We start from the raw sequence: 13,135 nt of genomic DNA, 5'->3' as shown, positions 1-13,135 counted from the left end.
TATGTAAAAAATGAGGTTGTTGACACATGTCAGTGGACCAAGATACCTCATCTTTGTACACTGGCATGTGTTTATACTTGCTCAGCTCTGGTTTCAACGCATTCATCATTGTCTTTGACCTTTTTACTTTAATGGTTTCATTTGTAAGTTCAAAAGCATTCAAATATACTATATGTATATATATATATATATATATATACTTATCTGCTGATGAAAGTGAAAATAAAAAAGTGATGAGATCAAAACCTCCAGAGAAGATACTAGACCAGATAAACTCCGGTTTCTGACTTTGAAAACATCACTTTTGCTTTTTTGTTTTGCAAACAGTTAATAATAAAAGACTAGTTTTCATCTCATCGGTAATTCAAATAATTCTCTTATTCCTATATTGTGTGTTTTAAATCCATCCGTCCTGACAAGCGCCGCATGATTGGGAATACAGCCTGTGACTGTATTTGTGTTTGTTTAGTGCGTCGCTATGGCAATTGCTGACAGATGAACTCGATTCTCTGCCACAGAAAGCACTGGAAGGCAGACGCAGCTTTGTTTACTGCAGTTGTTACTCCGTGTTTTTATGTGCCGTTAATGTGATGCATTCACCTTTTCACAGGGTTGATTTAGTTCTGCCCGTGGCTGTGGAACAGTGTGTGTGTGTGTGTGTGTGTCTGAAGCTTCACATGTTTGAACCCATCCCAGCTCCAGTGTGTGTGTGTGTGTGTGTGAGGACACGTTGTAATTCATCTCTATCTTTGTGAGGACATTCTGGGAGGACTTTTTGGAGGGTTAAGCTTCGGTTTTTGTATGATTACGGTTCAAATTGGGTTAAGGATGTGTGTGTTGGACCAGTGGTTGTCATGGAAACCACACCTGGTCCTAATGAGGCAGAACCTTATTTCTGAGGAACTGATTAAGTTTAGGGCTAAGGCTTGATTTTGGTGGTTAGGTCCAGGGTTAGGGTTAATGTGTCCAAATGAAAGGAAGTCAACTGAGTGCAAGCATGTGTGTGTGTGTGTGTGTGTGTGTGTGTGTGTGTGTCTGTGTGTGTGTCTGTGTGTGTGTCTGTGTGTGTCTGTGTGTGCTGTGTGTGTGTGTGTGTGTGGCTGGGAGGGAGCAGGTAATTCCATGCTCCACAATATAAAGGGCTGACAGGCAGAGGCTCAGTCACAAGGCTCCAGTTGTTCTTCCTCTCTCTCCTCTGTCATCACTCCTGCAGTCGACTGTGTTCTCCGGGGACGATGACTCTGCTGCTGACAGTGCTGGGAGCAGTGCTCTGCTCCATGGCAGTCACTGCTGAAGTCATGCCACAGGCAGACTTCAACGCTCAGGGGGTAAGACACGATCTGGGGGTTCAAAACTCAGGTGTAGCTTTAACGTGTGCGTCTGTATGAAATTCATTTATTCTTTTCTCAAAGCTGCAGCTGGTGCAGCCTGTGTCAGGATGTGTGATAGGTCAAGTGCTTTAATGACGAGAATCAAATAAACTAAAATAAGTAAGACGTAACGTGTGTATTTATCATTACCATGCTGTTGTATGACTTTCACTTTTTAATATAACATGTAGTAATTATCTCTTTATTACTACACTGTTATTACTGTTATTAGCAAACAAACCACTGCCAACATACTTCTGTTGACACTGACGTATGTAGGTACATGCATTTATTGTATTTATTTTATGCTGTGAATTGGTGTATAGACTGGCTTTCTAATCTAGTCTAATCTAATCTAATCTAATCTTAAAAGGTAAGTTTAGCTAAATCAGGTTTCTATCTGTTGTATTTGAAAACAACCAGTAAAGTGGAGTAAATGGAATTTAAAATTCTGTTAAAAAATATCATTTGGGGGGTTTGAAAGACATCAATTCAATCTTAAAATAATCCTAAAAGCAACAGGGTCTTTAAAATGAAGGTTTTCATGCTGTGCCTGTTTATGCACAGATGGCAGGGAAGTGGTACCTGATTGGATTTGCCACTAATGCCCAATGGTTTGTCCACCGCAAAGGCAGCATGAAGATGGGTACGGCCATGTTCACCGCAAATGCCGATGGAGACCTGGACATTTCATACGCCAGCCTCACGTTAGTGCTACAGTGTGGAGAGAGAGAGGAAGGGGTGTGATTGATGACTCTGCTAATTTGTTGGAATGATGCCTTTGCAGCTCTGGTGGCTCTTGCTGGAGAATGAACAGCAAGGCGAAGGCGACCGCTCTTCCAGGAAGGTTCACATACAAGAATGAGAGTGAGTGCAACCTTCCGTCTGTGTGGATTCTCGTAGTCATCCACAAGTCATTGAATTACATCATTTTTCGATGATATAATCCACAATTAATATTCTCCCCCCCCTCTGACAGACCGGGGAAGTGAGAATGACATGCGCGTGGTTGAGGTGAAGTACGACGAGTACGCTCTGGCTCACACCATCAAGACGGAGGGGGGCGATACCACCGTTGTCAACAAACTATATGGTAAAAGTCTCCCTGATCAATAAAGAACAATTTAATCAGAGTGAATACACCTACTGTGTATTCTGTGTGGTTTTCACAGGACGAGGAGTGGACCTCAGCGCTGACCTCCTGGAGAAGTTCAAGCAGTTTTCCTTGGACACTGGCGTCCTGTTGGAAAATATTGCTATTCTGCCAAAGAACGGTAGGGTTTGTGAGAGTGGGGAGGAAACATGCAAAATAACTGCTGGTTAACACACTAACTTCTTTTCTTCTTCTTCTTAGCGGAGTGTCCAGCTGCGTAGGTTTCTGCCGTCGGACATCAGCCACGACACCTGAAGACATTCAACTCTGTTGGGAATATTAAACAATTATTTTGGTTGATGAACACTGCTCTGTAAAACGCCATTTTAAGCTTGCAATACGAGTAAACATGATGTGAAGCCATGTTCCAGTGACACTTTGCCTTTATATCAGTCATTCCCACGGTCAAAATGTACGTTTATAGTTTTTAATAACATGCATAAAATTAAGTTTTAATTAACGAACCAAATATCTCTTGGAAATTATTAAATGTGACAGAAATGGTTGTAAATGAGTCTCTACCTTACATAGAAATGTCAGTGAACACTGTTGTATTTAACTTAACACATGAACATCTTTGGAGAATGCCCCTGATTTTAAGGGGTTTGTGGTCTTAAAGCTATGATTATGGTTCATTCACACAGTCTTTGGTTTCACACACTATTCCACTCGGGAAACGATAAAAACCTCTGTCCTAAAGTAAACATCGATGTAAGCGCTGCTTATTTCTAACATTGAGACTCAAAACTGGTGAAATGAAAAAAACAAACAAAGAGAACAAAACATTTTTGAGCAGAGGGAAACGCATGTAAAAAGCAAAGAGCTAAAATACTTTACTTTTATTACCTTTTTTTAACAAATACATTGAAGTACATCCATAACAACACAGTTCAGAGTTCGGTTTTATCAAGTGTTTACATCTACACGTTTTGTACAGATTTGTATACAAAACAATAATTTACGTCCCATAGAAGTCTAGTTACACTTAACTATACAACAACTTGTAAATGAAATAAATATAAAAACAGAAATGATCACAGGTGATAACAAAAATGTAAAAAGCCATAGTACAAGTGGACAACAGCACCTGTCTTCTGAAGTTGCACCTAAAGATACATGGTTTTCTTTTTTCTACTGGCAAACGTTCATCTGCATTGGCGAAAGAAACAGTTGAGATTATAGTTGTTAATAACACGGGCACCAGATATACTGCGTGATTCCTGGTAAGGCCAGCAACACTGATGTGAACTCAACTCAGTCCAATATTGGGAACAACCAGAAATGTTGAGAATGAACATTTTTCCATCATTACAGTCGGTACTTCATCTATAACTTGCAGTACAACTCCTGGCTTGAAACTGAAATATCAGACAAGAATGTGACCGTCCAGTGATTGCGTAGTGATCATATCGCATTACAGGTGCATAAGTGGATGTACGATGAGTCTGTATTGTATGTATGAGTCGGTTCAGTGATCGCAGACCCCCGTTGATAAAACTAAAAATGGCCATTTCTTTTCTTTTTTTCTCTGGGTGCTTTACACTGCTGGCCTTGTGTTTTTGTATTCACAACAAAAACAAAACATTGTGTTACAGATTGGTGAGGTTGGAGCACCAGGAAGCACAACAAATGCTGTTTTGTCAGTCTCTCTCTCTCTCTCTCTCTCTCACACACACACACACACACACTCGCACACATTACCATACATGAGTTGATTACTGCATTTATAATTGGTCTTTACCGAGATGGCAAGTGCTACTGGGGACAGGTTGCTAATCCTTACTGCTGTGTTCAGTACATTTTAACAAAAAGACGCAAACATTTTGCAAACTACACTTCTGTTTTGAGACAAATAATTAGGATCATTGTGACTGAGGACTGACTGCTGCCTGCAAAAATCAAAATGTGTATCTACAAATGGACATCTGCACAATCTGCCATGCACACTGTCACCAGCAAGGGACATGCAGTTAAAAGTGCAAGTCTACAGGGAGGGGAGGGGGGGCGTCTGTTTTACCACTGTCAGCATTAATGTTACGTACATAGTTATACAAGTCTGAACCAATGTTAGGCTGAGGATCAAAATGGAGCAAAACAACGGAGCGGACTAAAAGCAGCACAAACACACACACACACACACACACACTGCACGATTTGAGTGTGAGTGTTGTGCTGAGGGTGCACTGATTGGGATGTGATGTTGCTTCAACATAGTTCTTTGTTGTGGCACAGTATTTGGCTCGGTTTAGAGTCACTCTGCCTGCACTACATCCTTGTGGTGGCGCATTATGTGCTGGTTCTTCTCCGATGGTCTTCGGAAACCCTTTGAGCAGATCTCACAGCGGTGTGGATAGTCTTTTGTGTGGATGGAAATGACATGTCGCTTGAAACCCGAAGCATCTCCAGTGCTGTAGTCACAGTACTGGCACTGGTAAATTCTTCTTTCCTTTTGTCCTTTGCCAATAACTACAGTCACACTGCTGGCTAGGCTAGCTGCACTCACTCTAGCAGGAGTGCCAGAGCCACTGGAACTGCTAGGTGTAGACTTTTTAGGCGCCACAGGAGGACTGTGCGCCTCTGTCCTCTTACCCTCGCTCTTTTCCGGAGAGGACTGTTGCTCCTTTGTGTGGACCGACAAGATATGGCGACTGAGAACAAAAGGGTCTGCAATTTTAAAGTTGCAGTGCCGGCACTGGTGGAGTTTCTTGGTGCGGTGCGCTACTGAGTGCTTCTTCAGTTCAGAAGGTCGGTGGAAGCCTTTACCACAAACCGCACATTTATGTGGATAGTCCTTGGTGTGAACAGATATGATGTGGCGCTTCAGGTCACTGGAGTTGGAACTTTTGTGATCACAGTGGGCACAATGGTGGGTCTTATTCTCTTCATGCGTTAGTCCATGCTGCATCAATTCCTCCTCTTCTGCAAAGGTCTGGAAACAGCGCTCACATTTGTACGGCATTTCTTTGCTATGCTTAGTCTTGATGTGCGTCTTGAGATTAGACGAATCGGCCGACTTGTAATCACAGTACAGGCAGGAGTACGGCTTCTCGCCCGTATGCGTGCGCATGTGTTTCTTCAACTCCGATGGGTGTCGAAAGCCTTTTCCACATTCCACACAGATGTGGGGGAAACTTTTACTGTGAACAGCCAACAAGTGTCGATTGAGTAGGCCCTGCTCAGCAGTTTCATAGTCACAGAACTTGCATTTATGCATCTTAGTGGGCGCTGGAGGTGGCTGGCTCTTGGGCTCTCGGTGGTGGTGCTGCAGTCTGTGGGAGAACAGTGCCGCCTGCTGGTGGAACTCTTTGCCACACATTTCACACTCAAAAGCAGCCTTGCTGCTCAGGGCATGCACCTCCATGTGATTGTGAAGGCTGGCTTTCTTGTTTGTGGTGAATTCGCAGTCTGTGCATTGGTACTTTTTCCGGGTCAGAACATCCTGGTGATGATTCTTTGTGTGGCGTTTCAGGAAACCTCGTGACTTGAACTTTTTACCACAAAGCATGCAGGGGTAGACGGTCAAAGGTTGACCGTATGGACCAATGATGATTGCTGGAGAGAATAAACACAAGGAGAGAGAAAAAAAAAACAAAACTTTGTCATAAGCTCTTTGATTATTTTGGTGTTTCATCCGCAAAAGACAAATACCAACATGTACTCTGTATTTAATCGTCAATATCAACTTTAATATAAAACTTATTAAGACACTTGTAGCTTTCCTACGTTCTGCTATTGCATAGAGAAACTGAGATATAGAATTAGCATTCACCATCAACATGAAACATTTCGGCCTGAGGAAGAAAGTTCTGAACGGTAGGTGTTGCCCTTACCCGTCTGGACTTGTCGAGGCTCTGAACGTCTCCTGCTCTTGTTGCGTTGTCTATTGATTTCTTCGACACCCTCCGATTCATCGATGTGCAACAGTGCACTGGCTGCACCGTTGCGGGTTTCACAACTTTCACTATCCTCTGCGCCTGGAAGAGTGACAACGCCATTTAAAAACAAAATCATTAACACCACCTGCACCTGTGAAGCTTAGAGCCAAGACACTCAAAGAGAAGTGGTGGATGCACAGGCTTCCAGTGTGGTTTTCAAAAGCAATTTAATAGACAGGGGGTGCTGACCATAAGCAGCTGCCCAGGCCACAGGCATGAAGTCCTTGCTTAGAGACACGCTGTCAAACGAGCGGTCGTGAGTTACTGGCTCTTCACCTTCTACCACCACTTCCATATATACCTCATCAGTCACCCTGGACCCACCTGTAGATGAGCCCAACATGTACAAAACCAAACAACTGGTGACGTTCAGTTTCATGACACTCATCCCCCACTGGCTGGACATCGACAACTCACCGTGGTTTCCATGATTGTGATGAGAATCCCCGACAGACATGTAAACCATCTTCTCACGGAGGGTATGGCCTGAAGACCCTGTTAGCGGCACACTCTCAGTGTCTCCATCACTGATGTCGACTGATTCTCCTGCAAAACAAAAACACGGCCACAAATGATGTTGAAGATGTCCATTTGGACTAAACTTCACAACAGGAACGTTCTTCTAGGCAGCAGTACAATTTACACAGATCTGTTTTGCAAGATAAAAATAACAGACAGTTTTAATCATTTGCTTTCAGTCGCTGTTCTGAAATAATATTGGATTGACCTGAAGCTGACAAAGGTTCAGTGCTACATACCCATGTCATCTTCCCCAGAGTCAGCCTTGAAGATGTACACCTTTATCACCTCTTGTCCATCCTCATCCTTCTCCACTTCCTGGTCCTCCACTGCTCCCTCCACTGTTACTTCTGTTCCATCCTCAGACACCATTTTACCAGCTTCATCCACTAGCAAGGGAGACATACTTAATTTAGTGTTCTGTCACCATTTCAGCTCTATTCACTTAAGTTGCATTTTGGGTTTAAATGTACCATTGACAAATACTAGTTGTTCAACTCTGAGAGAGGAAGGCTCTTAGATATCCTCAAAACTGAAAATAGAATCTCAATCACAGTTTGATATGTAATCAATAACCATTTATCAAAGCATCAATCGTGGTGGCTAAATACAATACTGCAGTGCGAACTAACTTCAGATGATATTTTGTCACTAAAAGACAGTCAGAGCCCTTAGACCGTTGATCAAGTAGCTGGCTAAAGAAAATGTTAAGTATGGCAGTCATGAAGAAAAAGATGGTTACCCTAATTATGCAACAGAATGGCCTGTAGTAACCAAACTTGATATTTTGCTTCCTGAGAGTGATTAATGTGCATCTCAAATAAACCAACAATACTTTAGTGAAGTGTATTTAGACTGACATCAACCTGCCCAGGGACTAAAGAAGATATTTTAGAAAGCATTGGGACATTTTCTATACCCACATATTGCAAAACAATTCATCCCTGAATCATCAAGGTACCAAAACTCTTGTCAGGACGGTCTAGAATGATGAATATCTACTTCCTACCCAGCATAACCAGAGCTCGAGTGTGATCACACATGCAGACAATTTTGTACGTCTACGCCTTGGACCTTCATCTTCCCCTGCCAAGCCTGTGTTCACTATCCACACTTGCCCAGACTTACACTCAGATACTACTACAAAAACTACACTACATGTAGCGGTAATTGGCCAAAACATTCAAAGACAGAGTAAGGGCGAGTCTTTGCCTCTGATTTCTCCAATATCTAATCCAGATATTCCTCTACACTGCTGCCAATGGGTGCAGCAGTAATGAGAACAACAATGATCAAGGACACTAGATGGGAATTCAAAATGAAGAGAAATAGGTCTATGGCTGTGGTGTAATCTACATGATATACAGGTATACTCCGTATACCCACTGAAAAAGGTCAGGATTTCCATATAAGCTCATAAGGACAGTATACTCACTAAATGTACTTACACCTTATACTTCTTTACAATCATTTACATAAGAATGAATGTACATGGGAAACAACAAAAAGGCAATCATTAAAATTGTGGCTGTGAAGGTGACGTGTTGAAAAAATTGGGTGCACCTACATTAGTAGAGCAAAGGAAACTTACAGGATATCATTAGATAATCTCCACAGCCATCTTGGTCATCGTCCTGTTGCTCGGGGTCCAGCCCATCTTCAGGGATATCTCCCATTGCAACACCTTCCTCCTCACCATCCAGAGCCATCACGCATGTCTCTACAGCAACATCATCTTCATCGCAGTGCACATACTCAGAAACCACATCTTCAACGGCATCCTGGATGACGAGCTCCTCGGGTGCAAACCTGTGAACTGCCATGCCTTCCCCGTCACCTTCTGACACCAACACAGTCTCTTGAAGCTCCACAACAAACTCCTGCCCACCGGCACCACCCTCATCTGGAAGAAACGTTAACCATGTTAACAGTCAACAGTGACAATTTATTGCATGTGGGTGTTTTATGTTGTCTATTAATTGTAACTGACTCCGCATTTGTCATACAAAATTTCATTCCAGACAAAGTAAAAAAAAAAAAAACTAACCCAAGGGCTGCAAATAATGATTATTTTGGTGGTTGGTCTTTATTTTTTTGATTAGTCACAATTTCAGTAAAAACATTAGGGGGGAAAAAGAAATTGGGAGCAAAGCTACTATAATTTGCTGCACTTGCCTCGTTAGTTAACAAGAGTATTACACAGCTTGGTTGAACACTTGATTGCAACTGGTCAACAGTGACATTCAGCGGTCTATTATCTCTGTATAACAGAACACTGTTAACAGTGTAACAGTTTTTAACTGTTGCTTGGGGCTTATATGGACGTAATATGTATTAATGTGCAGAAAACTGGTCATTTTATCACAGTGGAACTTGTCAGAGACATCTTGGCCACAATGGAATATTTATTTGTATATTAAAACAAATATATGCGTAGAGAAAGAGGCAGTGTTACTTTGCATGCATATACCGCTCCAGGTTCACTGGCATTTATTTGAGACAAATCAGATTCAACAGCTTCACACTGAATAGACGCAGCTCCTCAACCACTGTCAGTCAAACTTCTATCCACTAAGAAAGTTTACGAGCTGATATAAAGACTTGGCTACAGCATTAGCTTTACATCCAAGCACCATCATTCTCGTTTCTTATTTGGTCGCGTCTTTTTGTTCTACCTCCTCACATCCAGGACAAGCCCCCAGTGGAAATAAAAAACAATTTACTTTGAAGACATGCACTGAGCATATACAGGTTGAGTAAATGTCGCCAACATTGGCATGTGCGCAGTTCAAACCCTGCATAAGCCAACAGACGAGGAAGCATTTCAACATTTTTGTGATCAATGAAACAACGCTTCTAGGCTGTGTAATAAACAAGATAACATGCAGCAAGACGGGCAAAGTTGTGATATAAACCAGAGAAATGGGCCTACTGCCACCAGCACTTTCTAGTGCACTGCTGTTATTCAACATAATTTGCCAGAGGCACAGTGTTTTAATTTAGTAGGTTGGACAATAAGACAATACATTTTGATCAATGTCAAAAATTGTCAATGTTTTGCTGTCAAGTCAAAAGTCAAGTCCTTTCAAACTTATTTGGCTAATCAAAAGAAAAAAGTCCAGCATGTGGAAAGCCAACCACAATTGCTTAGAAAAACTTAGAAAACATAATCAGTGCATACATTTCATTTAAAAAGTGATGCAAATATGGCCAATTACCCGATCCGTGTAATATTATTTTCGGCTCTTCAGAATGTATTGCAAGCCTGGTGACATCCTCATCCATTGTCCTCGCACTGCATTTGTCATTGGACAGCTGAAAGCAAATGATAAAATCTTAGGTGTTTTGGTGACAAAAACTGCAAATAGTGGTTAAACAATGAAACATCACACAACCGATGTCAGCAATCGATAAAGTATAATAGTAGTCAACTTGACGCCATCTTAAATCAGTCTGCATCATCACATTTTATTCATACAAGCATACACAAAGCTTACATAGTAGACTGGACATCAGTGAACCATTCTTCAAACATGAATCAGATTAATTTATTTTTCTAGATTCAACCAGGGAAAATAGAAACTGCACTGTTGTTGCACAACACTACCTTAACAAAAATGAATTTATCTCCAGTTAATAATTTAGCAGGATTTTATGAGTTTAATAACACAAGACACTTCAATCTTCATATTAGATGCTGAGTGAGGTGGGTTTTGCTACACTCAGCCATCAGCTGCCCTGACTTCTAAAGATGTTATTTGAAGCATATCTTTGAACCATTTAACAGTAATTCATATATAAAATGCATTAACTAAATGTTAAATACATGACACAATAATCAATAATTATCTAAACTCTAACTTGGATGAAAAAATTTAGTATTTAGTCCCTTTACACATGAAAGCATTTCTGAGAACAAAATATTTACAACGAAACATAAATAAGCAATGACCTGGTGAATAATTAAATAACAATTAGCCAATTACTAAAAATGAGAACCATTTAGTCAGCAAACTTTTGGTCACAAACTATAGTTATATCTTCTTAGGATTTATTTTATAAACATTTTGAAGCCAGAAACAACACTGCTGTTTTGTATACCACTGATCTTGTTTTGCTGAGGTTGCTGTATTTAATAAGTTGATCTATGAGGAAGCTTCATCACATGGTGGTGTGAGGACCTGTTGTTATTTGATTTGGTATTTTACCTAAAGATGATAGGGTCAAAATACATATTAGAGCCCTAATCAATTTGTATTTAGCGCTGCAACTTAATACAGCAATACTTTAAATTCATCCATCATGAGTTGTATGCTGCATAAACTGTCAGAAGATTAAACAAATCTGCCCAGTGTTCTCAAATATCCACAAACAAAAAGAGACATTCAGTTAATTTCTTTGTTATGTGGAGAACATATATTTCTAAAACTTTTGTAACCACAACCTGATTAATCAATCAAAGTTAAAAGCAATACCTTTAGTGATTAAACCGTTACAGACCTACTTGTAGCACAAACATAGCTTCTTTTTTATTATAAAATATTAGCTTCAGCTTGCAGCAAAGCACAGAAAGTGACATTAAGGCTGGTAGTGGCATTACTACAACAGTTACAAAAAACACTGCTTTCATCGTGGATATGAAGGCGAGAGCTCACGTACGACAAAAACACCAAGTCTCATAAAAGGGGGGTTGAGATGTAAACAGTGGTGCGGATGATGCAGCCGGGGTGCCATTTAATTTTAACTGAATGTACCATCCCCCACCTCCAGGTGGATACAAGATGATAACGGCGTGTGAAGATGCGGTTCCAAAATACAGTGCATTCATGTGCTAAAATAGTGCATAGATCACATTAGAAGCTACCCGGGTGGTCGGAGTAGACTCGCATGTCATTCATACAACACACATAGTACGAGCTCGACGCGATAATTAGCAGCAGTGTCTACAAATGACCACTGGAGAAGCGTTAGCGCCGATTGCACGCAACTCAAAATCCTACTTACGCAGCCAAAACACGCATCGAGGAGAACGTTGTTGCATCATTCACACTGATGTATAAAGATACACCTGGACACGAAGGTTGAGTGGGGTCTATGCTGGAGAAGTCTGCGGGAAAGGGGCTAAACCCACACTCCTTCTCAACTGCCGATTTTCATCACACTAGCGTCCGCCATTTTGTTAGCTTGAATGCTAATTTTGACGCTCAGTGAAAACGCTCCTCGGCGGGAAAAATATCAACTGCACCCCCGTTAAAGGATATATCGCTCTCTGGGTGTAATACAATAAAATAAACGACACCACCATGTAGCGACAGGCGAATATAAAGTAAATTTAGTTTGACTAAGGCTGGCTAGCTCACCGGACAGGCCCCAATAGCCAATTACGGCCTCAACAGAGGCCCGGGCCTGAAAAGAAAAGGCCCATCCCTTTGCGGCCTCTCGGTAAGAATAGAAAAATAAATTTTAATCCCGCATGCACATAGAAACAAAGAGACACGGACACGCACAAAATGCAAACATAACTCTGCAGACGGGCGCCCAGGAAGGAAAGTGCCCCGCGTACCAGATTTGCGCTGCAGGGATGGCCTCTGTCTGCGTCTCGGCTTCCCAGGCCGCCTGGTTCCCCCAGACTCGGGCTGGATTCAGTCGGGAATTTTGTGTTATTTGGGCGGGCCGGAGAGGAGCAGAGAAGGAGGGGTTAGGGGTTGTTTCTGGAGCTCCGATGAAAGCGAAGCAGAGACGTCTGGAGCCAGATCTTGTCATGCTACAGCCCCCCGCTCCTCCAGGTCCGAGGCCGCCGTCAGCACAACACGTCACAGCCCGAGAGCGGCAGGAAAATGCGGAAGAGCTGCGGTGGAAATCACACCGGCAGGAACCAACAGGCCATGTTCTGAAGAGCACCGTTCACACCGGGACATATCAACACGAGCACCGCGGTGTTAGACATGTAGTTACACAGTTAATGACCTGAGGTTGGTAGTAGATAATGTTGGGCTGAATACGTGCGTAAGTCCCCCACACACACAGCAGTGATCAATGAAATGTGAGTAAACGATGACCTAAACTCCACAGAGCGCCCAACATTCAAACAAACGGCCTCTGTTTTCCATTCACGCACCATAGCGTCCTCAACCTTTCTCCTTGATCTTTTCAATCTG

General features: G+C 41.9%; 2 protein-coding genes across 4 annotated transcripts; one reads left to right on the top strand and one right to left on the bottom strand.

Moving 5' to 3' along the window:
• The first annotated feature begins 1,138 nt into the window (after window positions 1-1,138).
• Window positions 1,139-2,886, top strand: zgc:153704 (Lipocalin-like). Its single transcript, XM_044041943.1, has 6 exons — window positions 1,139-1,328; window positions 1,938-2,077; window positions 2,158-2,237; window positions 2,350-2,463; window positions 2,543-2,644; window positions 2,725-2,886. Exons 1-6 carry the CDS (start codon window positions 1,236-1,238, stop codon window positions 2,742-2,744), a joined length of 549 nt encoding a protein of 182 aa, XP_043897878.1. The 5' UTR covers window positions 1,139-1,235; the 3' UTR covers window positions 2,745-2,886.
• Window positions 2,887-4,522: 1,636 nt separating this feature from the next.
• On the bottom strand, window positions 4,523-13,129 carry LOC122779504 (zinc finger X-chromosomal protein). Of its 3 annotated transcripts, none has more exons than XM_044041936.1 (8): window positions 12,541-13,129; window positions 10,196-10,292; window positions 8,569-8,880; window positions 7,217-7,366; window positions 6,876-7,004; window positions 6,648-6,782; window positions 6,354-6,497; window positions 4,523-6,075 (listed from the first exon to the last, which is right to left on the bottom strand). In XM_044041936.1, exons 2-8 carry the CDS (start codon window positions 10,260-10,262, stop codon window positions 4,775-4,777), a joined length of 2,238 nt encoding a protein of 745 aa, XP_043897871.1. In that variant the 5' UTR covers window positions 10,263-10,292; window positions 12,541-13,129; the 3' UTR covers window positions 4,523-4,774. The 3 variants fall into 3 exon arrangements, with proteins under 3 accessions (XP_043897871.1, XP_043897872.1, XP_043897874.1); XM_044041937.1 differs by lacking the exon at window positions 12,541-13,129 and adding an exon at window positions 11,982-12,283; XM_044041939.1 differs by lacking the exon at window positions 6,648-6,782 and having other exon boundaries at window positions 12,541-13,033.
• Window positions 13,130-13,135: the final 6 nt, after the last annotated feature.

This window comes from Solea senegalensis, linkage group LG13, assembly GCF_019176455.1.
Source record: "Solea senegalensis isolate Sse05_10M linkage group LG13, IFAPA_SoseM_1, whole genome shotgun sequence".
In the NCBI taxonomy this organism is placed as follows: domain Eukaryota; kingdom Metazoa; phylum Chordata; class Actinopteri; order Pleuronectiformes; family Soleidae; genus Solea; species Solea senegalensis.
The sequence above is the reverse complement of the archived record's forward strand: the minus strand, read 5'-3'. Positions and strand labels throughout refer to the sequence as shown.